This window comes from Crocodylus siamensis, chromosome 6 (assembly GCF_052110815.1).
Source record: "Crocodylus siamensis isolate JL-2025a chromosome 6, ASM5211081v1, whole genome shotgun sequence".
NCBI classification, from domain to species: domain Eukaryota; kingdom Metazoa; phylum Chordata; order Crocodylia; family Crocodylidae; genus Crocodylus; species Crocodylus siamensis.
In genome coordinates, this window is record NC_143400.1 from 10,684,986 (window position 1) to 10,708,622 (window position 23,637).

The window sequence follows — 23,637 nt, forward strand, 5'->3', positions numbered from 1 at the left end:
AAGGAGCTCACAGGGCTGTAGCTCTTCTTGGCCTCGTGCCCCAAGTGCTCAGCTCCCCCTGCGTGACCGTGCCAAGTGGGGCAGCCCAGCCTCTCCCTGGGAGCAGCAGCTCGGAAGAATGGAGGGGAGAGTCCCCCGGCACAGCACTGCTGGACTGGAGCTGCAGCATCCTTCCTCTCCCAGGAGCCTGGTTGTGCCGCGGCTGCATGTGTCCCAAGCCCATGTCCCTCTGCCCCGTAAAGGCGACGAGCTATGTGCAGGGCCTCCCTGAGCATTGTAGGCCCTAGCACCACAGGAGAGCACACCTGGAAAGATCCTGCACAGATGTGTGCGGCAGCAATTTGCACCAGTTCTGGTGTTACCAGCTCTGCTCACGCTGGCCTGGGGGAGCTCAGGGCAGCTGGCGCTACAGGGCGGAGAGGGCTGGACTGTCCTTGTATGAGGTGCCGGAGCGTAGGCGCAGGGATAGGAGCCCCATGGTGCTGCTGATGCCTGGCGGTGCTGAGCCCTGTGGTGCACGGCCTTGCATTCCCTCTGCTGTCTAGGCCGAATTGCGCATGGAGTGGAGGGGGCACAGGCTTCATTGAAAACCCCAGGAGCCACGGCCCTTACCCAGGCCCCAACAAGGACCAATGGGCCCCGTGGTCCCCAGCTGTGGCAGCCTCATGGAAGCCACGGTGGTGCAGGGGACAGTCCTGTGGTGTGGTCACCCGTGGAAGGGAAGGCTCCGTGTTGCAAGGGGAGAAGCAGGAGCTGCAGGTGTGACCGGCAGTGGTAAAACCCTGTAATAGCCTGCGCGGGGCGTGGAGAACCTGCTCCCAGGCCTGAGGCACAGCTGTCCTGGGAAAAGAGACTTTGGCTCCGGCATCGGAGGGTGGGGGGTCTGGTGCACACTGCATGGTAAGCGAGGTCCAAAAAGCCTGGAGCACACATTGCAAAACCTCCTCCCCCGCCCAGAGGAGCCCTGAAAACCGGCTCAGAGCCGAGGCTCGCCAGGACTTGCCTTCCTGCCGTGCAAGGAGCTCTTGCCTCCTATAAGGCAGGTGCACCACCCCTCGCCTTCTGCCACTGGCTGAGCTGCTGCTGGGGGCCCGGGGCTCCGGTCTGTGGCCAGGGGCTGTTCCAGGCTGGCAGGTGACTGGGCTCGTGCTCCAGGCAGGCAGCAGGTGAGCAGGTATGATTGGGCTGGGGGCCACAGATGGGACAGGGGGTGGGGGGGATGACAGGTTCTGGGGGTGCAAAGGATGCCATGTTCCTCTGGCTGGTGCTAGTGGGATGTTGGGCACTGAGCCTGCAGGACAGGGGGAGACAAGGCGGGTGGGGGGCAAGTGCCGGCAGAGAGAGAGCATGCCCGTTCTCTTAGCGAAGGCATGCAGTGGGACTGGACATGTCACACCAGCCCCAGGCTCCCTGCTCAGCCCCAAGAGCTATGGGGCTGCGCCTGCCTCTGCCCACCTGGCCCCTGCTCCCTCTATTCCCTGAGGCTGCAGCTGGCTGCTTGCCTTGCTCTGCATCTGGGCCCAGCTGGAGGGGCTGCTCTGCGCAATCCCCCATTCTTGTCCTCCCCAGCACATCTCCCAGTGAGCCGAGCTGCCCAACAAGCTCCTGCGGCACTTACCTGTGCTGCATGGGGCCTGCCCGGGTGTGCACTGGCTGCAGGTATCAGGGCAGTGGCACCAGGGGCAGCATGCCCTGCAGAGGGGCTGGCTGCAGGCACTGTCTGGGGCCACGGTGGGGAGCAAGCAGCTGAGCCAAGGCTTCAGTAGCATCTGCCTGTTGAGCAGAGCGTGGCTGTGGAGCCTGCAGTACTGCTGCCCATGGGGTCGGGGAGGCGCCGTCCTGCCCTGCCCCACAGTTGGGTGTGTGGACGGAGGAGGGGAGGAGAAGCTGCAATGGGTGAGAGGGAGTGGAGCAGCGCTGGGTGGAGCAGAGAGAGTGGGTGTGGAGGGCTGGGAATGCCGCTGGCACTGGGTGAGGGAAGGCTGGCGTGGGCCAGGCGCGGCTTAGGTGGAGCAGGAGCAGCTGCCACGCGGAGTCTGGGGAAGGCAGCGGGGGCCGTGGGTGCTGCTGGGCCATCTTGCTCTGCTCCTGCCACCCCTCACTGCTGGGCAGGAACAGGAGGAGCTGCACATGGCCAGGAGGCTTCTGTGCTCACCGTCCCTGTCCCGCTCGCAGCTCCAGATGCCGATGAGACGCACAGGGCCCAGCCATGGGAGTCGAGCAGGCAGTGTTGGTGCCATGTGGGCTGGCTGTGCTGGCATCCTGGGCTGGCTCCTGTTGGTCCAGGTGGTTCTCGGAGCAGCAGGTGAGTGCTATGGGTGAGGACGGGGCACAGCAACCTCTGTCCCCTTGGAGGTGCATTGGTGTCTGGGGGAGGCCAGAGCCCTGGGGTTGGGCACATGATCGACACCATGCCCATGCACCGCGCAGCTCTGGGCCCTGCCACTCCACCACCTCGGCTTCTCCCTCCCCTGCAGGCAGCCACCCCTGCAATCCCCGTGACTTTGGGCATGGCTCGCTAGTGTGTGAGTGCAGTGCCACATACTGCGACACGCTGGACCCTGTCACCCTTCCGCCCGCCGGCAACTTCCTCATGTACGAGAGCAGCAAAGCTGGCAAGCGGCTGGAGCGCAGCGAGGGCAGGGTGCAGAGGAGCCTCACGGCCCCAGGTACTGTGTGGGGACGGGCCAGGCCGGGCTGGGGGCTGTTCCCATGATGGCTCTGAGCAGTGCCGTGCTCTGCCCCGCAGGCTTCCGTCTCACCCTGAGCACCACGGAGCGGTACCAGAAGGTGAAGGGCTTTGGCGGCTCCATCACAGACTCAGCCGCGATCAACATCTTGTCCCTGTCCCAGGAGGCCCAGAACAGGCTGTTGCGGTCCTACTTCTCTGAGGAAGGTGAGTGTGGGGAGGCCGGGGGCACGGGGCCAGGCGTGTGCCCCAGGGGCTCTGAGGTGCCACCTGGAGACCCCTGTATTTTGGAATGGGCTGGGCGAGGGCGCCCCAGCTGCAGCTGCCTGGGTGGGTGCAGGCGGCAGAGCCCAGCTGCCAGGCACTGAGCACAGAGCGCTGCGCTCTGAGCACGGAGCCTGGCTGGTGGCCGTCTCTCTGCCATGCCTGCACAAGGGCCCCCAACATCCTGGCAACTGGTGCCACTAGCCCTGGTGCCACAAATGCCTGATCACTTGCTCCCAGGCATCGAGTACAACCTTGTTCGTGTGCCCATGGCCAGCTGTGACTTCTCCGTCCGCCTCTACACGTACGCGGATGTGCGGGGGGACTTCGCCCTCAAGCACTTCAACCTGACTGAGGAGGACACCAAGATGAAGGTGGGCAGGGCTGGGGCCTCGAGCAGGATGGAAAGGTTTGCTCAGCTTTCCCATGCTCCAGCCTGGCTTGGGATGTTCCCTGCAGCCTGGTGGGGCTGGGCTGGGCTGGGCTGGGCATGCCTGCCCTGCCCACTGGCATCTCTGACCCCATGGCCTGACTGAGCTGCCCGTGGCCTGGTGGGGCCGGACCAGGCAGCGTGGCCAGGCAGTGCCAAGCCAGCTGTGGCCATGACCCGCTCTGTGGAGAAGGGGCTGCTGCCTATATGTCTGGAGCCTGTGGGTCCCCCTTTCCCTCCTGCCCTTCGTGGGTATTGCTTCTTGGCCTTTCGGCTCAGATCAAGCATGATGTCTGAGTTTACCTGGCAAGGGAAACGCCCTGACCACCGAGGCAGTCTTCCTAGTCACACCTGGGGAAGACCACTCTCCTGGCACGGGGATGGTACCTGCGAAGCTAATGTGTAGTAAACCTCCCACTTAGCTGCTGGAGTGGGAGGTCTTGGCTTTATGCCCACTTTAGGGAAAAGGGAGACTCCTCTCTAGCTTGCTCTTGTGGCCATATAGCTGAGGGCAAGCAAAACTTGGGGGCGTCTGAAGCCCACGCCTCCAGGCTTGGACCTTCAAGTAGGATGCCCACCAAAGGATTTGGAAACATCTGAAGCCCCAGATGGGGGTGGAGGGTGTTTGCCAGTAGTAGGACCACTTATGGTTCTGGACTGACTGCTTTGGAATTGATTTGGCAAATTTGGCTTGGAAGACGGAAAATTTAAATGAAAAAAAAATGTCTGGAGCCTGGGGGTCCTGACTGCTGCCTCGCTGGAGGGAGGAGGCTGGTCCTGTCTGTCTCAGGCCCCTGCCTGGGGCTGGGACAGGGGAAAACCCCACCCCGCAGCCCCAGGCTCTTTGCAAGCCCCTGCCTCCCACCCTGCAGATCCCGATCCTTCAGCAAGCGCAGGCCATGTCGCGGAAGCCGGTCTTGCTCTACGCCAGCCCCTGGACCTCCCCGACCTGGATGAAGACCAATGGGGCCATGACTGGCAGGGGCACGCTGAAGGGGAAGCCAGGAGACAAGTACCACAAGACTTGGGCAAACTACTTCATCAAGTGAGGGGCATCCTAGTGGAGGCAGGGGTGGGGGTCTCGGGGTATGGCTAGACCGGGGGCTGCAGTGGGGCTGGGCCCTGCCCCCAGGCTGGGGGGCCTGGCCTGAGGAGGGGCCATGACTTCTCACGTGTCCGGCGCTGCCCCAGGTTCCTGGACGAATATGCCAAGCACAACCTGACATTCTGGGCAGTGACGTCCGGGAATGAGCCCACGGCCGGGGAGATCATCTTCTACCCCTTCCAGTGCCTGGGCTTTTCCCCTGAGCACCAGCGGGACTTCATCGCCCATGACCTGGGCCCCGCACTGGCCAACAGCTCGCACAAGGGCATCCAGCTCATCATGCTCGATGACCAGCGTGTGATGCTGCCCTACTGGGCTGAGGTGGTGAGTCTATGTGCTGCTGGGTCCTGCTGGGCTCCCCCACACCCCACATGGCCCGGACCTTCCAGCCCTGTGGGGATGGGAGAGGCAGGGCCCTAGTGACCCCCCTGTGCCATGCTACAGGTGCTCAAGGACCCAGTGGCCGCCAGCTACATCAATGGCATTGGCATCCACTGGTACCTGGACTTCCTGGCACCCATTGACCTCACGTTGTCCATGACCCACCACCTCTTCCCCAACTACTACCTCCTGTCCACCGAGGCCTCCGCAGGCTCCTACTTCTGGGAGCCCCGGGTGATTCTGGGAGGCTGGGACCGTGGCAGCAAGTACAGCCACAGCATCCTGACGGTAAGGCCCTGGCACAGGTGGCCTGTGCCCTGCTGAGGGAGGGGGGCAGGAGCTCAGCTCCCTGCAGTGCCCTTCACCGATGTCACCCCCTGCAGAACCTGAACAACTACGTCACGGGCTGGACCGACTGGAACCTGGCGCTGGACCTGGAGGGTGGCCCCAACTGGAGCAAGAACTACGTGGACAGCCCCATCATCATAGATAGCAGCAAGGACCTCTTTTACAAGCAGCCCATGTTCTACCACATGGGCCACTTCAGGTAGTTCACGACTCTCATGTGCTAAGCCAAGCATGGTCGCGTGTGTGATGAGGCGTGTGCACAACTAGCTGGGTGCACTCCCATGTGCGAGGCCACGTGCGCCCCAGTGCACATGGTGTGTGTTGGGACATGGCAGATCCCAGGGCCACCCTGCTACCCACCTCCCCGGGGCCCTGCTTGGGCAGACATGCAGCTGCTTCTGTGCGCCCAGGATGAAATGTGGTCCCAGTATCAGGGCCCAGGCCAGGCCTCAGCAGCTAGCTGGGGCACCCCCCACCCCCAATCTCTACCCTTAAGATTGTGTCCTTATTTCTGCAGCAAGTTCCTGCCCGAGGGCTCGCAGCGTGTGGGGCTGGCCACAGAGCAGAAGTGCTACCAGTGCGACCTGGAGTATTCGGCCTTCCTGCGCCCTGATGGCGCCGCCGTGGTTGTGGTGCTGAACAGGTGAGCGGCATGGGGCCTGGGAGCCCTGGATGGGAGCGTGGGGAGGGCTCAGACTAGCCTTGGCTGCCAAGGGAGGGTCTGACCTGCCTCTGCTCCTCTCAGGACCCCCATGGACATATCCTTTGTGATTTCTGACCCTGGCATTGGCTTCATTGAGGCAAAGGCTCCAGCTGACTCTGTCCAGACCTACCTGTGGATGCGGCAGAAAGGGGACCCGGGAAGGCCCCCCCAGGGTCCACAGGCACAGGGGGAGGAGAAAGGTGCCCCCCTACACTGAAACCCCTCAATACGTTTGCCCCGACCCTCCAGGGAGGGGCTTGGGGATGGGCCCCACGGAGCTGCCATGTCACCTGTCAGCTTTCTGGCCACAGGTGCGGGGCCTGCATGACCAAGGGGGGGCTGCTAGGAGGGCTCTAAACTGTGAGGGCCACAATGCCCGCTCTTTTCTAGACATTTTCATAAAATAAACTGGTTTTTGCACTGCACGTAGGGCCTCGGTCCTCTGCAGCCACTCCAGGGGTTCAGGCAGGTGGCAATACATGGGCTGCAGCTGCAGCTGTGAGTGCAGGGCATGCAGGGGTCAGCTGAGCTGTGGGGGCAGCATGGCTGGAAGGCTAGAGCTGGGCCTGGCTAGCTGGTCGCTGGGTTTCCTCTACAAGGCTGCATCCACCCATGCTCCTAGCCAGTTTCATGGTCAGTGAGAGGGCAATGGAGCTCCTCTCCATGGAGCTGGCACCTGCCCACAGCTCCCAGTGCCAGGGAGGGGGTAGGTAGGGCAGGGCCGCCTGGAAGGTGATGGCTGGAGTCAGGCAGACGGGGAATGCGCCTGGAGACCTGACGTCAGCGCTCCTTGCTTGCCGGGCCGGGGCCAAGGCCAGGGCCGGAGACAGAACGGGGCCGCCGTGGTTTCTCATGCTGGAGCGAGATCCCCCGGGCTGGCGGCAGCCATGCTCCCCCCATGCTGGAGCATGAGGCACATACTTCCTAAGTGACGTTATCCAGGGCAGCCTGGGGGGGAGGGGAATCCTTCCCCCTGGGGCCAGGGCCAGCCCTGCTGCAAGCCAGGCAAGCCAAGGGACCCCCCAGGCGAGCGGCTGGGGCTGCGTGCGGAGGCCAGCCCCCGCCCAGCCGAACCCTGCCGAATGCTGGCTCTGGGGTGGGCCCCTGGGGCTGGGCTGGGTTGGACTCTTAACAGCCCAAGGCTCCCACAGCCGCCACGCACTGCGTCCAGGCTCAGCAGAGCCTAGAACAGGAAAGGAGCCTGGCATACTGGGGTCGGAGCAGGGCAGTCACTGGCTCTGCCAGCACATGCCCCCTGGGCCTGGGTCTGGGCAGGGGTACTTAAGGCACATAGCCTTTGCCCCAGGGCCTGGCTGTGCTCTGCAGAGGCTGCTAGGGTCTCTGCCTTCAAGTGCTGGGTGTCAGGGCAATGCCAGGACCAGCACGTGGCTGGGGGGGATGCTCTGTAGGGCACAGGAGGAGAGCTTCTGTCCTGGCCAAGCCACCAGGACCAGCAGCCACGAGTCTCCAGTCGGCCAAACCCGCAGGAAGCATGTCATGGAAAGTGGCTGGGGCAGCCACAACGGCCAGGATTCCTGGGAGCGTTTACACAGGGCAGAACAAGGGAGGGCTGTGTGCACCTCCCTCCCGCCCCAGCGCAAACAGCCCCAGCCCAGCCCAGCTGTCAGCCGCAGTCCGGCCGCTTTCCACGTGCAGTCTGGTAACCTGAGCACTGGGGAAGCACGTCCCAGTAGCGTCCTCCGGTAGGGTCCCCACGGCAGCAAGGAGCCCAGGCGTGGGTGCAGGGGGGAGTGGGTGGGGATGAGCTAGCACTGGCCGGGCAACCCCCCAGGAGCAGCCCAGCCACATGGAACAGGTTGTCTGTCCACCCCCAGCAGCATGACTGCTCTGCCCGATCCCCTGAGCACTGTGCAAGGGAGAGGCTGCGCTGTTGTGCATGTGCAGCACCGTGCACGCGGGACCCAGGGTGAGCTCATCATGGCCCCAACTGTGTCCTGCTGCCCTCACAAGAACTGTCGGAGCCGCGCTCCCCATCCTACGTGGTCTTGGCAGTGCCAGCGCCTAGGAACTCCCGCCGAGGAATGCAAACAGAGCTGCCGCTGCCGGAGGAATTCCTGACACAGCCACAGGCCAGAGGCTCTGGCCAGGCTCCTTGCACTGCGACAGCAAGACTGGTGTTAAGGGCTTCCTGCTCCTCTCATGCTCCTGGGGGCTCCCAGGTTGTAGGAAGGGGGAAAGGACGGGGATCGGCCTCAGCCCAGCTCCAGGAGGGGAAGCACATGCATCCCCCAGCCATGCCAGCTCCCTTCAGTATTGCAGAGGCAGCTTGCCGGGTGCTTCGTACTCAGGCACTAATTCCCCAGAACAGCCGTGAGTGTGCCCAGCATGAGTTATGCAGGTAGAAGGCTGAGCTGGGAGCAACGGCCTTGAGGAAGCAGCAACACTGAGCTCAGGGCACATAGCAAGTCTGAGTCGCTTATCTGTGGTGGTTTCTTCCTTCGGCCTGGGAGTGAGCACTGGGACGAGGCAGCCACTGTCCTGTTGGGGGACTCTCACTGTGGCTGCTGTAGGCATGTGGAGCCAGTCAGGGCAGGACCCACGACTCAGCAGTGGAGCAGGGAAATCTCACTCTCCCATCTGCCTGCTGTGATCACAGGCAAGCCTGGGTTTGCCCCTGGCACCCACGCTCTTCCAGAGCTGCCCCAGGGCGCTCCCACACCTCCAGTCACAGGTGCCAGGGACAAGCACTGCATCTGCCAGCTGGATGAACCTGGGACCACTGGGACCCCGGCCCAGCCACCTGCAGCATGGAGCAGGCAGAACGAGGCACAGCCAGCGTCCAGCGGGCAGGAGGCTGGTGGCAGTGGTCACCAGCCCCAGTGTGGCCTGCACCCACCAGGAAGGCAGAGAGCAGGGATGTGGCAACGCTGCCTTCTGAAAGGGCAATCAGTTAAGGAGGGGCAGGAGGCAGCATGGAGACTTCAGCCGAAGGCAGAGGATGCATGGAGGCCAACAGAGCGCGGCAGGGCCACACGTGGGTGGGTGGCTCCACCCTCCCTGGACCGCGCTGCACAAGGTCTGTCCCACACAAGACGGCACAGAGATACCCTGCAGAAAGAATGTGGGTTTATTGGGGCTCCCAGCACCTCGCAGGCGCTATGGATGGTGGCGGCTGGGCACCACTCAGGAATGCAGAGGGGACTGGGACCATACCGTGCCCTTGACCAGCACAGTGTGCGGTGCCCAGTGCCATACAAGAGTCCATTCAAGTGACACCAAATCCGTGAGAACCAAAGCCCTGAGAGCAGCAGCCAAAGGCCAGCACCTCACTCCTCTTCCTCCTCCTCCTCCTCCTCCAGGGAGATAGGCCGGTGGCCAGGCAGGCTAGGCTCTGTCCGCTGGATAGAGACGATGCCACTCAGCAGGGCATAGCTGATCATGGCGCCCAGGGCCACCAGCACTGACAAGATCTGGTTGCGCCGCTTGTGTGGATCTTCCTCGGAGTCGCCGCCCTCAGGGCCCGAAGTCCAGGTACCAGTAGCCGGGGGATCGCCTGGCAAGGAGACATCCACAGTCAGTGCCCTTGAGGCAGCATCTGGGCAGAGAATGGCTGCAATTCAGGCGAGCCAGTGCCCCTGACGCTTCACACAGCCAGGCTGATGCCAGGGTGCCCAAGAAACTTCATGCCCATGCAGCACAGGCACTGCGTGGCCTCCCTCCACTGCAGTGAGGTGGAGGGTTCCTGTCCCCGGCTGCTTACCACCATCCCAGGGGAAGTAGAGGCTCAGGATGGAGGTGCAGTAGTTGCACAGGTTCTCCAGGGACTTCAGGTGCTGCTGCAGTTTGCCATTGGGCAGCTTTGCTTTGAACAGTGGTGCCAGGTGACTGAAGATGAAGGCGTCCAGGGAAGCAGGCCTGAGGCACAGAGAGCACATGCTGACATCTGGTCGCCCCTCCTGGCCGGCCCACCCCAAAGCTGCTGGCACCTGCAGACACAGACCCACTCCCTCTGCCATGAGGATCCACCTACGTATCTCCCCACATCACCCAGTCACTGAGGGACCAGAGGGCTGCCCCTGCTGCTGCTGGGGGCTCACACCAACTCTAGTCCCACCACAGGCACCCCCAGCAGCCTGGCCTCTGCCAGCGAAGTTCTCTGGGGGACAGGGCTGGGGTACAGTCCCCAGGAGCTTGCAGCCTCTTCCAGCAGGACCCAAAGCAAGGGCTGGCAGGAGCAGCTCTCTTCAAGCATGTGAGTATGTGTTTGTCTCGTGCAATTCCTGCTCACTGCAGCCACCCCTTTGAGCTGAATAAGTGGCACATTCAGCTACAGCCGTTTATGGCTCTGGCAGTTATGGAGCCATTAAAGCCGGAGCAAACAAGGCAGCCCTCTGAGGGCTCTGGCTCTGGCGCGGCTGCTGTGGGGGGAACGGCTGGTCTGGGCTCGGTGTGGTTTTACAGGGGAGGAGGGGACCCGTCGGGATGGCGGCATCCTAACAGGTGGTGAGGAATGGCTCTGCTGGCCGCCCCCAGGCACGTTCTCACAGGGCAGCCGTGTTGCCCAGCTCAGCCCCACTTCGCTCATGATGGTCCTGAGGTTTCTTGTGGATGCTCAGAGCTTCCCTTGGAAGCTGCCATTTAAAGGAGGCCAGGACTCCAGACGAGCCATGCCTGCAGCTCAGAGTGCTGCCTATGCCTGCTGCCGCCCCGTGGCCATGCCCTCCAGCAGCTCGCCCTCCAGCACTTACGAGTCTCCGAAGAAGAACTTCTGGGCCCCAAGGCGCTGGGACAGGAGTGTCAGGCACTCTCGGGCTTCGTGGTACAGCTACAAGATGAGGAGAGCAGTGCCACTGTGATGCCCTGCACCAAGCCCAGTGCCTGCCCCTGCCCCTGCCCCCCAGGCTAGAGTGTGCCCAGCCAACAGGATGGACAGTGTCCCTGCTGACCTCCCGCCCCAGCACAGGGGCCAGCCTCAGTGTCTCCTCTTCTGGCCTACAGCACCACGTTGCACCCTCCTGGGAGACAGGCTGGACCCGAGAGCTCTGCCCCCTGCCCTGGACCCACACGTTGCACAGCTGGGGATCAGGCAGGGACCCCCCACACCACCTATCCAGGGAGGGCCAGCTACCTCTGCATGGGCCACAGTCAGTACAGGGACCCACCCACTCACCACCTTCTCTAGCCTCTCCTCGTCTTCCAGGCAGTCATCCCCGCAGAGCAGCTGCAGCCGCTCCAGGCGCTGCTTGTGCATGCGGTTGGGCAGAAAGAAGTTGAGCGGAAAGGGGATGGCTTCTGCGTACCACTTCCGTGTGTGCTCCACGTAGTTCTTGGCGTCCACCCAGAACGTGTGGATCTGTGGTGGGAGCAGCAGGATGGGACCAGGACTGCCTTCTCTGCCTGGCGCAGGCCCGAGGCAGCTCCCAGCCCCCCCAGGTTCAGCCTGTCCATGTCGCTGCACTGTCATCCCAGCCCACGGCTCCATCTGGCTGGCCTGGCACCTGTCAGTGCACCCTCCCCGTGCCACCGTACCCAACCACGGACCTGGGCTCCCAGCAGCACCCCCCAGCCCGCCTCACGTCAGCAGTGCTGCTCCGCAGACTCACCAGTGCCGGCAGCAGCTTCTCCTCCAGCAGGCACATGAAGGCGAGGGTGTCGGCCCCCTGCCTGGCTGAGAGATCATAGTCTGCGTTGTACTTCTGTGGGCAACAGTGCAGTGTGAGCCAGGGCTGGATGGCCCGTGGGCTCGTGCTCGACAGCAGGCCAGGGTCTGTGTGACATATGGGCACCCCCGGAGTGTGAAGCTGCAGGGCCAGGCCGCCCTTGGTGTCTGCTTAGAGAAGGGAGCCCCCCCGCAACTTCACCACAGCCAAATCACGTTTGCATCAGACCCTGCATCCAGAAACAGCAAAGGGAGCGCAGCCCCGGACTGGGGGCATGGGCCAGGGCAGGGCTGGCAGCACTCGGCCCCCAGATCCCCTTTGGTCCCCTCACCCCCAGGGACCGGGCAGCTCTCCTGCCCGCAGGACCGCCTGGCAGCCAGGGCAAGGGTGAGCAGCCCCCCGGGCCTGCCTGGGACATTCACAACAGCGTCTTCCTGGCCCGGGGCTCCTCTCCCAGCCGCCGGCACCCCAGCAGCAAGCCCCGCAGGGCAGCCGGCCGCAGCAGGGCCGGAGAAGCCGGACCCCAGCCCACCTGTTTCCTGAGGTGCGTGATGATATCGTGGGTCTTGGACAGCACCCCTTCCTCCCTCGTCTTCAGCGCGGGCAAGCGTCCTGCGAGCGGAAAGCAGGTGAGGGCCCCCCGGGGACACGGCCCGAGCCCCTTCTGAGCCCGGTGCCAGCCCACGGGCAGCTCGCGCGGCCGAGGCTTTCCGCGGGGAGCGGGGCTCGGCGGGGAGGGGGCGCGGAGCCGGGGGCCAGGCTTGCCGCCAGGCAGGGCGGGCTCGCGGGGTGTCGGCGGGGGCCTCGGGCCGGCGGCGCTCACCTGCGGGGCTCCTCCAGGGGTTGCCGAGCTTGTGCAGCTTGAGCGGCGCCCCCGTGAAGCGCGCGTAGGTCTGCAAGACAAGGGCGGTCAGGGCCGGGCCGGGCCGGGCCGGGGCGGGGCGGGGCGGCGGGCTCGAGCCCCCGGCCGGGCGGGCGCTCACCAGCACGGTCAGGCAGTCGGGGTCCACGGACGGGAGCCCCCAGCCGCCGGCCCAGCAGTACAGCTCCATGGGCGCCGCCATCTTCCGCGACCCGGAACCACGTGGCGGGTCCGCCCCGCCCCGGGCCGTGCCGGCGGTGCGGGACGAGCCCGCTCCGTGCAGCGGGCGGGCTGCGGTCGCCCCCCGCGCCGTGCCCGCAGCCCCCCACGCTGCGCTCCCGGAGCGGGGCCCCTTTCCGGCGCGTGCTGCGGGTCGCCCCGCCGCGGAGAGGGCGGGAGCGGCGGGTGGAAAATGTGCGCTCGGCCCCGGGCAGCCCCCCCGCGGCCGGCTCGCCCCGCCCGGGCACGGCTCCCGTAGCTATGGCGGCGGCGGGGAAACAAAGCGTAAACAGGGCGGGGCGCAGCGCGCCTGGCTCCCGGCCCGGGACAGCCTGCCCGGCCAGCGGGCTCTCCGGGGAGCCGAGGGGCAGGCCCGGGCCCGGGAGCAGGTGACCGCTGCTGGCCGCGACCGTCCCGCCGCGAGCACCAGGCAGGGCCGAGGGGGCTCCTGGCTCTGGAGGACCCGGCGCCGCTGCCTCCGCGACCCGCAGCACCTGCCCCCCCGGCCAGAGGTGACCGGGCCTCCGGGATGACCTCACTGTCTGGCAGCGCAGGCTCCAGGGCCCGGCCCGGGGGCGGGGAAGGGGTCCCGGGCTGGCACAGGGCCAGGTCCCCGCCGGGGGGGGGCGGGCGCTGCTCTGGCGTGAACCGGCCCCAGACTGACTGACCGCGCCGTGAACCGACGGCTGCGACGAGGGGGCTGGCGCCAGCGCTGCCATGTCGCCGGCCGGGGGCCCGCGGTGACAACCCGTGGGGGCTGCCTGGGGAGCCTCCCCGTGCCCGGGATGCGCCGTGATTGACGGCTCTTTGTTCCGTCCTCGCCCGGCAGCGCCGCCCCGCCCCGCGCCGCCCCGCCCGGCCCGGCCCCGCGCCGCCCCGCCGCCGCACTCGGAGCGGACCAGCATGGGGCTCGGCGCGCTGCTCGCCCTGCTCCTCCTCGGCGCCGCCGCCGCCGCCGCCCGCCACGAGCTGCAGGGTAAGCGCCCGGCCGAGCCCCGCACCGCGGCGGGGGCAGCCCGCGGCTCCGAGCCCCGGGCGCGCGGCGGGCGCCCCGCGCATCCTCTGCGGCGGGGCTGGGCGGCGCGGGGGCCGGCCCGCCGGGCTTCCTGGGAGCTGCGGGAGGCGCCGGGGCGGATGGTGCGGGCTTGGGCGCGAGGGGCCGGGGCCCCGGGGGCTCCCGCCTGGGGCTGCCCTAGCCCGGGCGCTGGTAGCGGCCGCCGCTCCCTGGGAGGTCTGGCACTCGGCTGGGCGGCTGCAGCACAGAGGGATATTCTTCCCCCCGCCTGAGGGAAACCGCAGAGCGGCTCCAGGGGGATGCTGCTGGAGTCCCGAGCCCCTGCAGGGACGGCGGAGGCTGAGCACAGCCCTCTGCTTGGGCGCCGGACCTGCTGTCCAGCCAGGGCCGTGCAGGGGTCCAGCCTGGACCGAGGCCCGTGCTGCCAGCCTAAGGGGCTTGGGGGTCAGAAGGGCGAGCGGGCCAGATCCGGGGCTGGAGGGAGCTGAGAGGCCCCGAGTCCTGCAGCATGTGCCGGCTCCATGCTCATCCCCGCTCTGAGCCAGGGAGGGCAGCTGCTGGGGCTGGGGTCCAGCAGGTTCCCTCCGTGATCGTGGCATTGTCCGGGGGCCATCGTGGCATTGTCCAAGGGCCGCACTTCAGTCTCTCACCACCTCCAGCTTCGCTTTTACTGCAGAGGTCCCCGCATCCTTGCTGGAGCTGGGCTGTGCCTTGCTGCGGGCACGTGGTGGCGGCCTGGACCAGCTGCCTGTGGGTGCGGGGTCCCCATCCCAGTAGCTTCTCTCCAGCCTTGTGCCCCGGCTGCAGGACTGGCAGTGGTGGGGGGTTGACCTGCCCCAGGCCCTGGGCAGTGCTTGGCCACCTCTGTCCATGGCCCAAGGGCGCCACCTCCTGGGGTGCACTCCCCAGCTCTGCCACGCCTCCCAAGCTGGGCCCAGGCTGGGCACGGGGTGCTGGGTTTCTCCCCCCACGGCTGCAGTGGAGCGCATGGCAGGGCTGCCCTGAGGACCTCTCAGCCTCTACACCGAACTGTGGAAGGAAGAGGAGGGGTGTGGGGCTGGCGAGGTGGGAGGGTCCAGGCCTGTGGGGCCCTGAGGAGCTGGAGAGGAGCCCCCAGTTCTGGCGCAGGGACAGTGGAAGGAGCCCTCCTGTGCTGCCAGGCGGGAGGTGTGTTTGCTGCCTGCACCCATCCATCTGCCTCTGGCCCTGGCAGTGCTTCCATGAACCCCCTCCAGCCAGCAAGGCCCTGGCTGGGACAGCTTTCCAAGGGCTGCATGGGGAGCAGTCCTTGTCTGCGGGGTCACGGACCAGCCTGTCACTCTGGCAGCCTCGCTGGTATTGTGGGACTTGGACATGACTATCTGTCTGCCCATCCTGCAGTCATAGACCTGCTGATGGTGACGGAGGCCCGGCAGATGGTGAACGTGGCACACAAGATCCGGACAGAGTTGCTGACAGTGAACGATGCCTACCTGCTGTCCACCTTCCGCTTGCCCCCCAAGCAGGGCGGTGTGCTCTTCGGCCTCTACTCCAAGAAGGACAACACGCGGTGGCTAGAAGTCTCTGTTGTGGGGAAAATCAACAAAGGTAGGGTCATGCAGAAGCACAGGAGCGCCTGCTCCTCTGGCCATGGGCTGGGGGGCCCGGGGACGGCAGAGGAAGGGCTGTGCAGTTCAAGGTGGGCTGTGCCAGGCACCATGCATAGTGGGTACAAGCTGTGCCGGGCAGGGCTTTGGGCCCCCATGCTGAGGGGAAGCTTACACCTGTGGCTGTGCTCCACAGTCTTGCTGCGATACCTGAGGGAGGACGGGAAGCTGCACGTGGTGAACCTGCAGCACACCGGCCTGGCAGATGGACGGAGCCACACAGTGATTGTGCGCCTGAGTGGGCTGCGCGCCGATGCCCTGGGCGTGGAGCTGTATGTTGACTGCAAGCAGGCCGATGCCAGCGTGGGGCTGCCCCAGATAGCAGTCGTGCCCCAGGCCGAGGTGGAGGCGGTGGAGGTGCGCACGGGGCAGAAGGCCTATCAGAGGTTGCAGGTGAGATGGGGCCTGACACAGAGGGTGCAGCAGTGGGGGCACGGGCAGTACCATGGCACCAGGGCTGACGGCTCCTCTCTGGACCAGGGGTTTGTAGAGTCGATGAAGCTGATTCTGGGAGGGTCCATGAGCCGCGTCGGGGCCCTGAGTGAATGCCCTTTCCAAGGTGATGAGTCCATCCACAGTGCAGGTAACGTGGCAGGGGGCACCCGCAATACAAGCCCATGCAGGGGCATCTGCACACACGTTACATGTGGAATAGGGCACTGCCAGGTATGCCAGGGCATGTCTATGTATGTCATGTGAAACATGGGACCCACACATATGTACACGTGTCTATCTTGTGCTCCTGTTAAATATGGAGCATGAGCCATGTGGGCACATAGATGCATATGCACGCAGCCTGCTTGTGGCTGGGTCTGGTGGGGGCCGGGTCTGTAGCTACCAGCCTCTGCCTTCTGTGCTGCGTGGGCAGGAACGAGTCAGGCTGGCAGCAGGACGATGTTTCCATCTCCTCCCTTGCAGTGACCGGGGTGCTGAACTCCATCCTGGGTGAGTTGCTTGTTGTTCTCCTGGCCTTCCCCCTCCCACACTCCTGTTGCACGAGTTTGGGCCCACACCTGGGTAGGGCTGGGCAGAGGGAAGCCTCGGGGTCTCAGGGCAGAGAAGGGGATGCTGCACCCCTTGTTGAGGTCTCATCCTTCACCTGACTGCTCTTGGCTCCAAGACAGCTGTGGTCATGCATGAAGTGAGCTTGGGGGATCTCAGCCAGCTTCTGGGCATTGCTTTTCCCCATTGTGGACCCAGGTGTGCGTGGGTGCCTGTCAGGGTGGGGCAGAGCCCTGGGGGCAGTGGGCAGAGAGGATGGCACCGAGGGGGACTGACCGGTGCTCTTGTTGGGGCAGGTGAGCAGACCAAGGCCCTGGTCACGCAGCTGACTCTCTTCAACAAGGTCCTGATGGAGCTGAGGGAGGATATCCGTGACCAGGTGAGGTGGCCAGAGGGGCTGTGCACCATTCCCTGCTGTGGCAGGATTGGCCCCATCCAGATGCTAGCCCCCTGCTCAGTGCCCTTTCCCCCCACCACTTCTTCTGGGGGCCTGGGCCAGAGATCAGGTGGGTTCTGCTCCAGGGTGCTGTGATGCTGAGGTCTCGGGCTCTGACACCTGCACTGTGCCTTGCAGGTGAAGGAGATGTCCCTGATCCGGAACACCATCATGGAGTGCCAGGTCTGCGGTGAGTCCTGGCCCCGGGGAGCTGCCCTGCCCTGTTCAGCCTGGCCCAGCCCAGCGGCTGCACCGTGACCCCCTCTCTCTGCAGGGTTCCACGAGCACCGCTCCCGCTGCAGCCCCAACCCCTGCTTCAGTGGTGTAGACTGCATGGAGACATACGAGTACCCCGGGTACCGCTGTGGGCCTTGCCCTCCTGGTTTCCAGGGCAACGGGACACACTGCGCTGACATCAATGAGGTGAGGGGCCCAGCCCAAGGATTGAACAGGTTGCACGTGAGCCTGCCGGAGACAGAGCACTGCTCACAACATGGGGCGGGGTCCTGTGTTCTGGGGATCCCGATGCATTGGGAAATGGTTGAGGCAGGGCATGACTGTGCCCATGGGAAGGAGCAATGTGACAGTGCAGGCAGGCTTGGCAGGGAGGAGCCTGCCCTGTGGAGCAGAGCCTGGGCCTCAAGCTGCACTGGAGGAGGTTGTGGGTCAGGCTTCCTGTGTGCCCAGGGATGTTGGACAGGGATGGTGGTCAGTGCTCCCTGCTCCATGGATGGGGCAGGGAATTGGCTCAACCTGCTGCCAGGTGCATGGCAGGAAGCTTGGTGCTGGGGCAGGGGTGATGCTGGAGCAGCCCTGGGAGGCCGGCACTGGTGAGCCACACTCCTGGCAGGGGCCTGCTATGCTGGCTGCGTGTGGGACTGGCTGGACCCTCTCCTTCACTCCCAGTGTGCCCATGCCAACCCCTGCTTCCCTGGTTCGAAATGCCTCAACACGGCGCCCGGCTTCCGCTGCGAGCCCTGCCCCCGTGGCTACAAGGGGAACCTCATCTCAGGTGTGGGTGCTGACTATGCCAAAGCCAGCAAGCAGGTGAGAGGGGCCTGGCACTGGCAGCCGGCTCTATGCTGCTCTGACTCCTGACAGTGCGGGGGGAGGGTGTGAATCTGGGGGCACAGTGCTGCTGGAGGCAGGGGGCTGCTGCTGCAGCAGAGATGGGTTCCAGGGCTGCACAGGCTCATGACCTGCTGGCTCTGGGCTGCCCCTGGCATCTTACAGTGTGACCCCCCAGCCCGGGGCAGTACCACGGGACTGGAGTGTGGCATCTTCAGGGATGAGCCCAGGCCTGCTCCCTTCCCTCCCTTCCCCAGGAAAGGCACTGCACGGCCAGGTCCAGTGAAGGGCGGAGAATGAGCATAGCTGGGCGGGGGGTGGACCCTACTCATGTTGCTGCCTCTGCCTGGGGGAGGCCGAGCCCCAGGACCTTGCAGGGGCCCTGCTTCCAGTGACTGTCCCTGCTGCAGGTTTGCACCGACATCGATGAATGCAACGATGGGAACAACGGCGGCTGTGACCCAAACTCTATCTGCACCAACACGATGGTGAGCGCTGTCTCCCACCCCTCTGCCCCATGGCCCCCAGCTGCCTCCAGCCTCTCACCCTGTCCCCTCTGCCCCAGGGCTCCTACAAGTGTGGCCCCTGCAAGGCGGGGTTCCTGGGCAACCAGACCATGGGCTGTGCCCCACTGAAGTCCTGCAGCAGCCCCACGCACAACCCCTGTGACATCAACGGGTACTGCGTGTTCGAGAGGAACGGTGACATCTCTTGTGCGGTGAGTGGGGCTGGGGAGGGGCTGCATGGGTGGGCTGGGGCCAGCACTGGGGCCGTTTGTGCCTGGGGGCAGGGCAATCCCAGCACAGCTGGCAGTTGTCTCTGGTGTCATGATTCTGCCTTCCCCTCTGCCCCAGTGCAATGTGGGCTGGGCTGGCAATGGCAATGTGTGTGGGCGGGACACAGACCTGGACGGCTACCCAGATGAGCCACTACCCTGCATCGACAATAACAAGCATTGCAAGCAGGTGGGCACCGCACCCAGGGCATGGGGGCAAGAAGGTGGTGGGTCAGGAGCAGGGAGGGGGCTGCTTGGCCCCAGGTTCTCAGCTGCACACCCCATTCCCAGGACAACTGCCAGCTGACGCCCAACTCGGGGCAGGAAGACGCTGATAACGACGGCATCGGGGATCAGTGCGATGATGATGCAGATGGTGATGGCATCAAGAACGTCGAGGTATCCTGGGCTCAGGGCTGGGGGGGCCTTGCCAGGGGCTATCCGCAGGATTGGGGTGGAGAGGGGGCAGTGCCTTGCCATGCTGCTCCAGGAGCATGTGGGGGACTGGGGGACTCTGCCTGGCTTGTGAGGCACAGCCTAGAGCTCCCCATGGCACTTGGGTCTGTGCCTGCCCCGATGCCAGTGATGACGGGCGCCTCTTGCAGGACAACTGCCGGCTCTTGCCCAACAAGGACCAGCAGAACTCGGACACTGACTCCTTTGGGGATGCCTGTGACAACTGCCCCAACGTGCCCAACAATGACCAGCGGGACACAGACAGCAATGGCGAGGGCGACGCATGTGACAACGACATTGATGGCGACGGTGGGGCCAGGGCCAGGGCTGTGTCAAAGGAGGGGGCCTGGGTCATGCTGGGGGCTTTCTGCAAGGATGTGCCCGAGGCTGCCTGGGTGAGGCTGGGCTGGTCCTGGGGATCTAGGGCTGTGGCTGAGGCTCAAGGTGGGGCTGGGCTTGGGCTGGGGTCACCGTTGCCGTGCTGCCCACAGGGATCCCCAATGTGCTGGACAACTGCCCTAAGGTCCCCAACCCACTGCAGACAGACAGGGATGAGGATGGCGTTGGGGATGCCTGCGACAGCTGCCCTGAGATGAGCAACCCCACTCAGGTATGGGTTGGGGCCTGGCAGGGGCTGCGTGCAGGTGGGAGACAGTGTGGGAGGCTGGAGCAGCTGTTGGGCCTTGCCTGGCCTGCAGTGATTGCAGCAACAGGGGCTGGAGGGGGGCCTTCCCCTTCCCCTGTATGCCTGGAGCCCAGGACCAGTCCCCAGTCCCTGCTGACCTGGGGCTGTGCTCTCTTTCAGACAGACATGGACAGTGACCTGGTAGGAGACATCTGTGACACCAACGAGGACAGGTGTGTGAGCCAGTGCCTGTGTCCTGCCCAAAGCTCTGCCATTGCCCTGGAGAAGGCAGGGAGGGGTGGGGTGGAGCCCTGGGTGACATGGGGGAAGCCCCCATGCGCAGGCCACACAGTGGGTGGGTGTACTGGGTGCGGGCATCTGGGGGAGACGGGGTCCCAGCCACGTGCCTGGTGGCACTGCCCCCTCATCCCCTCTTACCACCCCCAGCGATGGGGATGGGCACCAGGACTCCAAGGACAACTGTGCCGAAGTGCCCAACAGCTCCCAGCTGGACTCGGACAATGACGGGCTGGGGGATGACTGTGACAATGATGATGACAATGATGGCATCCCTGACTACATTGCTCCCGGCCCTGACAACTGCCGCCTCATTCCCAACCCCAACCAGAAGGACTCAGACGGTGAGGGCTCAGCCAGGGCCGAGGACCATGTGGCCACTGGGCCTGTGCCAGGGGGATTGGGCACAGCCGGTGCAGGCCTGGCTCCTGTGGCAGGGGCTGTGGCTGCTGGGTTGAGTCCCCTGGGCTGGCACTGCTACATAGCAGGCAGTCTGGTGCCAGGTGGAGCCAGGATCTCTCGAGCCCGTGGAGCTGGAGCAGACATGCTTGCTGTATGGAGCATGGCGCTCACTCTGGCTCAGGGCTGCGCCACATGCTTGGAGCTGCACCACGTGTGACTGGCCCGGTCATGCCCCGCAGGGAATGGGGTGGGTGACGTCTGCGAGGAGGACTTTGATAATGACACAGTGGCTGACCAGCTGGACGTGTGCCCGGAGAGTGCCGAGGTGACGCTGACTGACTTCCGGGCCTACCAGACAGTGATCCTGGACCCCGAGGGCGATGCCCAGATTGACCCCAACTGGGTGGTTTTGAACCAGGTATGGCTGGAGGGAGGGGGAGGCTGCAGGGCAGGTGCTGGCATCAGTGCTAGTCAGGCAGGATGATGCCTGCTGTGCAGCACTGGGCAAAGGGTGAAGGAGGGGAGCAGGCCAGGGGCCTGGCTGGGTGTTGGGCTAGGCCTGCCAGCCCTTGGGCAGGCCCTGGGCTGCATCCAGGAGCCCGGGTGCCAATCCCATCTCTCCCCCCAGGGCATGGAGATTGTGCAGACCATGAACAGCGACCCGGGCCTGGCTGTTGGTAGGTGGGGTGTTCCTGTCCTGGTGCAGCACACTGCCTCTTGTTCCCACCTATCTCCTTGGGGCAGCTCACGCCCCACCCCAGACCGAGCCGCCAGCGAGGGAGAGGGCAGAACTGATGTGGCCTGCCCAGGAGCCCCATGGGGCTTGGGGCACATGCCTCCCTGCCTGACACGTGCCCTGCCCTGTGCCCAGGCTACACGGCCTTCAACGGGGTGGACTTCGAGGGCACCTTCCATGTCAACACTGTCACGGATGATGACTACGCTGGCTTCATCTTCAGCTACCAGGACAGCTCCAGCTTCTACGTGGTCATGTGGAAGCAGACGGAGCAGACATACTGGCAGGCCACCCCCTTCCGGGCCGTGGCTGAGACCGGGCTGCAACTCAAGGTCCATGCTGGGCCTGAGGCCTGATGGCCCCTCTGCCTGGGGACCCGGGGAGCAGGCAGCGCCTGCCGTGGTGGGCACTCCTGGCCCCTTCTCTGCCCGGGGCACCCGTCCCGCCCCGGTCACCCCCAGCCCTCTGCCCGCAGGCGGTGAAGTCCACGAGTGGCCCCGGTGAGCACCTGCGCAACGCGCTGTGGCACGCAGGCACCACCCCGGACCAGGTCCGGCTGCTGTGGAAGGATCCGCGCAACGTGGGCTGGAAGGACAAGACCTCGTACCGGTGGCAGCTCATGCACAGGCCCCAGGTGGGCTACATCCGGTGAGGAGGGGCTGGGGCCCCTTCCCGGTGGGGTGCAGGGCGGTGGAGGCCGCGGGTTTCCTTTTTAAGGCAGCTCCGGTGGCCTCTGCCCCGGCCGGCGGGAAGGGCCCAGCCCCGCACTGGCTCCGCACCAGCTGGGCCTCCGCGCCATTGTCCCGTCGCCATGGAGACCCGGCCCGCGCGGGCAACGCCGGCCCGCGCCTTTCACATGCAAAAGCGGCCGAACAATGGGCCGGGGCCGGGGCCGTCCCCTCCCGTCCCGGCCGGGCGCTCACCCCGGCCTCCCCCCCCCGCCCTAGGGTGCGGCTGTACGAGGGCCCGCGGCTCGTGGCGGACTCGGGCGTGATCCTCGACAGCACGATGCGGGGCGGCCGCCTGGGCGTCTTCTGCTTCTCCCAGGAGAACATCATCTGGTCCAACCTGCAGTACCGCTGCAACGGTGAGCGGCGGGGCGGCGGGGGGCGCGGGGCTCCCGGCCCGCGGCGCCGGGCGGGCGGGCGGGCGGCGCTGCCCGCGCTCAGCCCCGTCCCCTCCGTCCCCGCAGACACGGTCCCGCAGGACTTCGAGCCCTTCCGCCCGCTGCTGCTCGAGGGCCGCGAGTGAGACGGCCCGGCCGGACTCTCCAGGCTGCGCCAAGGGCCGTCGGGACTCCCCGCAGCTTCCCCGGCCCCACGCTGCCTCCACGCGGCCCGGCCCGGCTGCCGCGGCCCGCGGCCAGGGCGCTGCTCCGGCCCGGCGCGGCCGGCCCCCAGCAGGGCGGCGGAGCGCCCTCCCGCCCGGCCTCGGGGCCCTGGACAGGGGCGGCAGGCGAGGCCCCGCGGCGCCCGGCTCCTCCGCCCGGTCCGCCCATAAAGTTCCGATGGTTTTCTACCCCGTGAGCCGTGTTCGTGGGCGGCGGCGGCGGCGGCGGCGGGGCGGAGCGGGCCCCTCCCCGGCCCGGGGAAGCGCCCGCGCTGGGAGGGAGGGAGCCCGGCCCGGCCCGGCGCGGGCGTGGAGGAGCCCGGGGCGGCGGGAGGCCGGGACGAGTGCAATATTGGTAGGAGACGCACAACACTGCACCTCATCCCGGCCCTCCCGCCGCCCCGGAGGCGCTGGCCCCGGCCCGGCCGCCCGTTCCCACTCCCGCGCCCCGTGGGAACTGCGGCGGCAGCGGCTCCGCGTCCCGCGAGGCACCCGCTTGTTGCCGTGGCGACGCGTGTCCCAGCAACGCGCTGAATGCGCCGCACAATGGGCCGCCCGCGCCCGCCCCTGCCCCGCCCCGCCCCCGCCCCCGCCTCACCTGCCGGGCGGGGCACCGGGCCGGGAGCGGGGCCGCCCCGCGCCCGCACAATGGAGCTGCCCGCGCCGGAGCGGCCCCGCGGCGGCGGCAACAATGGGAGCGCGGGGCCGCTCTTAAAAGGGCAACGCCTGGGTCGCGCCCCGCGCCGGCCCCTCCCGGCTCCCGCCACGGGCAGATCGGTCTCCTCCTGCGCCCGGGGAGTCACTCGGAGCCTCCGGCCCCTGCTGCGCCGGCTCGCTTGATCCGGCCCGAGCAGGACTCGCCGTGGCCGGGGGCACCGGGAGGCGGGAGGCCGTGCGCTGTGCGCTCCGTGCCCCGCTGGCCCCGGGGCAGCGCAGGACTTGCTGGGCCGGGAGGCGGGGGCAGGCTGCGGGGTCCGTGCTCCCGGAGCCTGGGCGGGATCCCGGGTCCCTCGTCTCGCCTGAGACCCGCTGGCAAAGCCTGTGCCCCGCTCCCCCGGGACAGATAACGCGCGGGATGCCGGAGGCGCGGGTTGGCCCGGGGCTGAGCGCCGCGCTGCGGGGGCAAAGCTGCAGCCCTGCCGGAGGCGCAGCCTCGGGGAAGGGGCAGGCAGCAGGGGCGGCCCAGCTGGGGGCGCTGCACTGCGGGGCTGGCCAGCGGGGGGAGCTG

General features: G+C 66.2%; 3 protein-coding genes across 6 annotated transcripts; 2 read left to right on the forward strand and 1 right to left on the reverse strand.

The window, feature by feature from the left end:
* The first annotated feature begins 965 nt into the window (after nt 1-965).
* On the forward strand, nt 966-6,339 carry LOC149860981 (lysosomal acid glucosylceramidase-like). 3 transcript variants are annotated; one of them, XM_090051647.1, is made up of 11 exons: nt 966-1,174; nt 2,176-2,305; nt 2,478-2,669; nt 2,750-2,896; nt 3,194-3,327; nt 4,256-4,428; nt 4,575-4,812; nt 4,933-5,157; nt 5,253-5,416; nt 5,735-5,860; nt 5,963-6,339. In XM_090051647.1, exons 2-11 carry the CDS (start codon nt 2,182-2,184, stop codon nt 6,135-6,137), a joined length of 1,698 nt encoding a protein of 565 aa, XP_089907773.1. In that variant the 5' UTR covers nt 966-1,174; nt 2,176-2,181; the 3' UTR covers nt 6,138-6,339. The 3 variants fall into 3 exon arrangements, with proteins under 3 accessions (XP_089907773.1, XP_089907774.1, XP_089907772.1); XM_090051648.1 differs by having other exon boundaries at nt 966-1,166; XM_090051646.1 differs by lacking the exon at nt 966-1,174 and having other exon boundaries at nt 2,015-2,305.
* A 2,651-nt stretch (nt 6,340-8,990) lies between these two features.
* Nucleotides 8,991-12,865, reverse strand: MTX1 (metaxin 1). Of its 2 annotated transcripts, none has more exons than XM_090050461.1 (8): nt 12,525-12,865; nt 12,365-12,434; nt 12,074-12,153; nt 11,485-11,577; nt 11,052-11,234; nt 10,630-10,706; nt 9,642-9,796; nt 8,991-9,434 (listed from the first exon to the last, which is right to left on the reverse strand). In XM_090050461.1, exons 1-8 carry the CDS (start codon nt 12,603-12,605, stop codon nt 9,208-9,210), a joined length of 966 nt encoding a protein of 321 aa, XP_089906587.1. In that variant the 5' UTR covers nt 12,606-12,865; the 3' UTR covers nt 8,991-9,207. The 2 variants fall into 2 exon arrangements, with proteins under 2 accessions (XP_089906587.1, XP_089906586.1); XM_090050460.1 differs by having other exon boundaries at nt 11,055-11,234; nt 12,525-12,753.
* A 136-nt stretch (nt 12,866-13,001) lies between these two features.
* On the forward strand, nt 13,002-22,598 carry THBS3 (thrombospondin 3). Its single transcript, XM_090050458.1, has 24 exons — nt 13,002-13,134; nt 13,452-13,598; nt 15,018-15,224; nt 15,420-15,676; nt 15,764-15,866; nt 16,202-16,228; nt 16,582-16,664; nt 16,860-16,911; nt 16,996-17,144; nt 17,628-17,768; nt 18,200-18,277; nt 18,355-18,507; nt 18,644-18,754; nt 18,856-18,963; nt 19,170-19,329; nt 19,512-19,630; nt 19,826-19,878; nt 20,093-20,286; nt 20,584-20,762; nt 20,973-21,021; nt 21,216-21,412; nt 21,556-21,728; nt 22,028-22,167; nt 22,273-22,598. The coding sequence occupies exons 2-24, from the start codon at nt 13,526-13,528 to the stop codon at nt 22,329-22,331; spliced, it is 2,865 nt and encodes a 954-aa protein (XP_089906584.1). The 5' UTR covers nt 13,002-13,134; nt 13,452-13,525; the 3' UTR covers nt 22,332-22,598.
* Nucleotides 22,599-23,637: the final 1,039 nt, after the last annotated feature.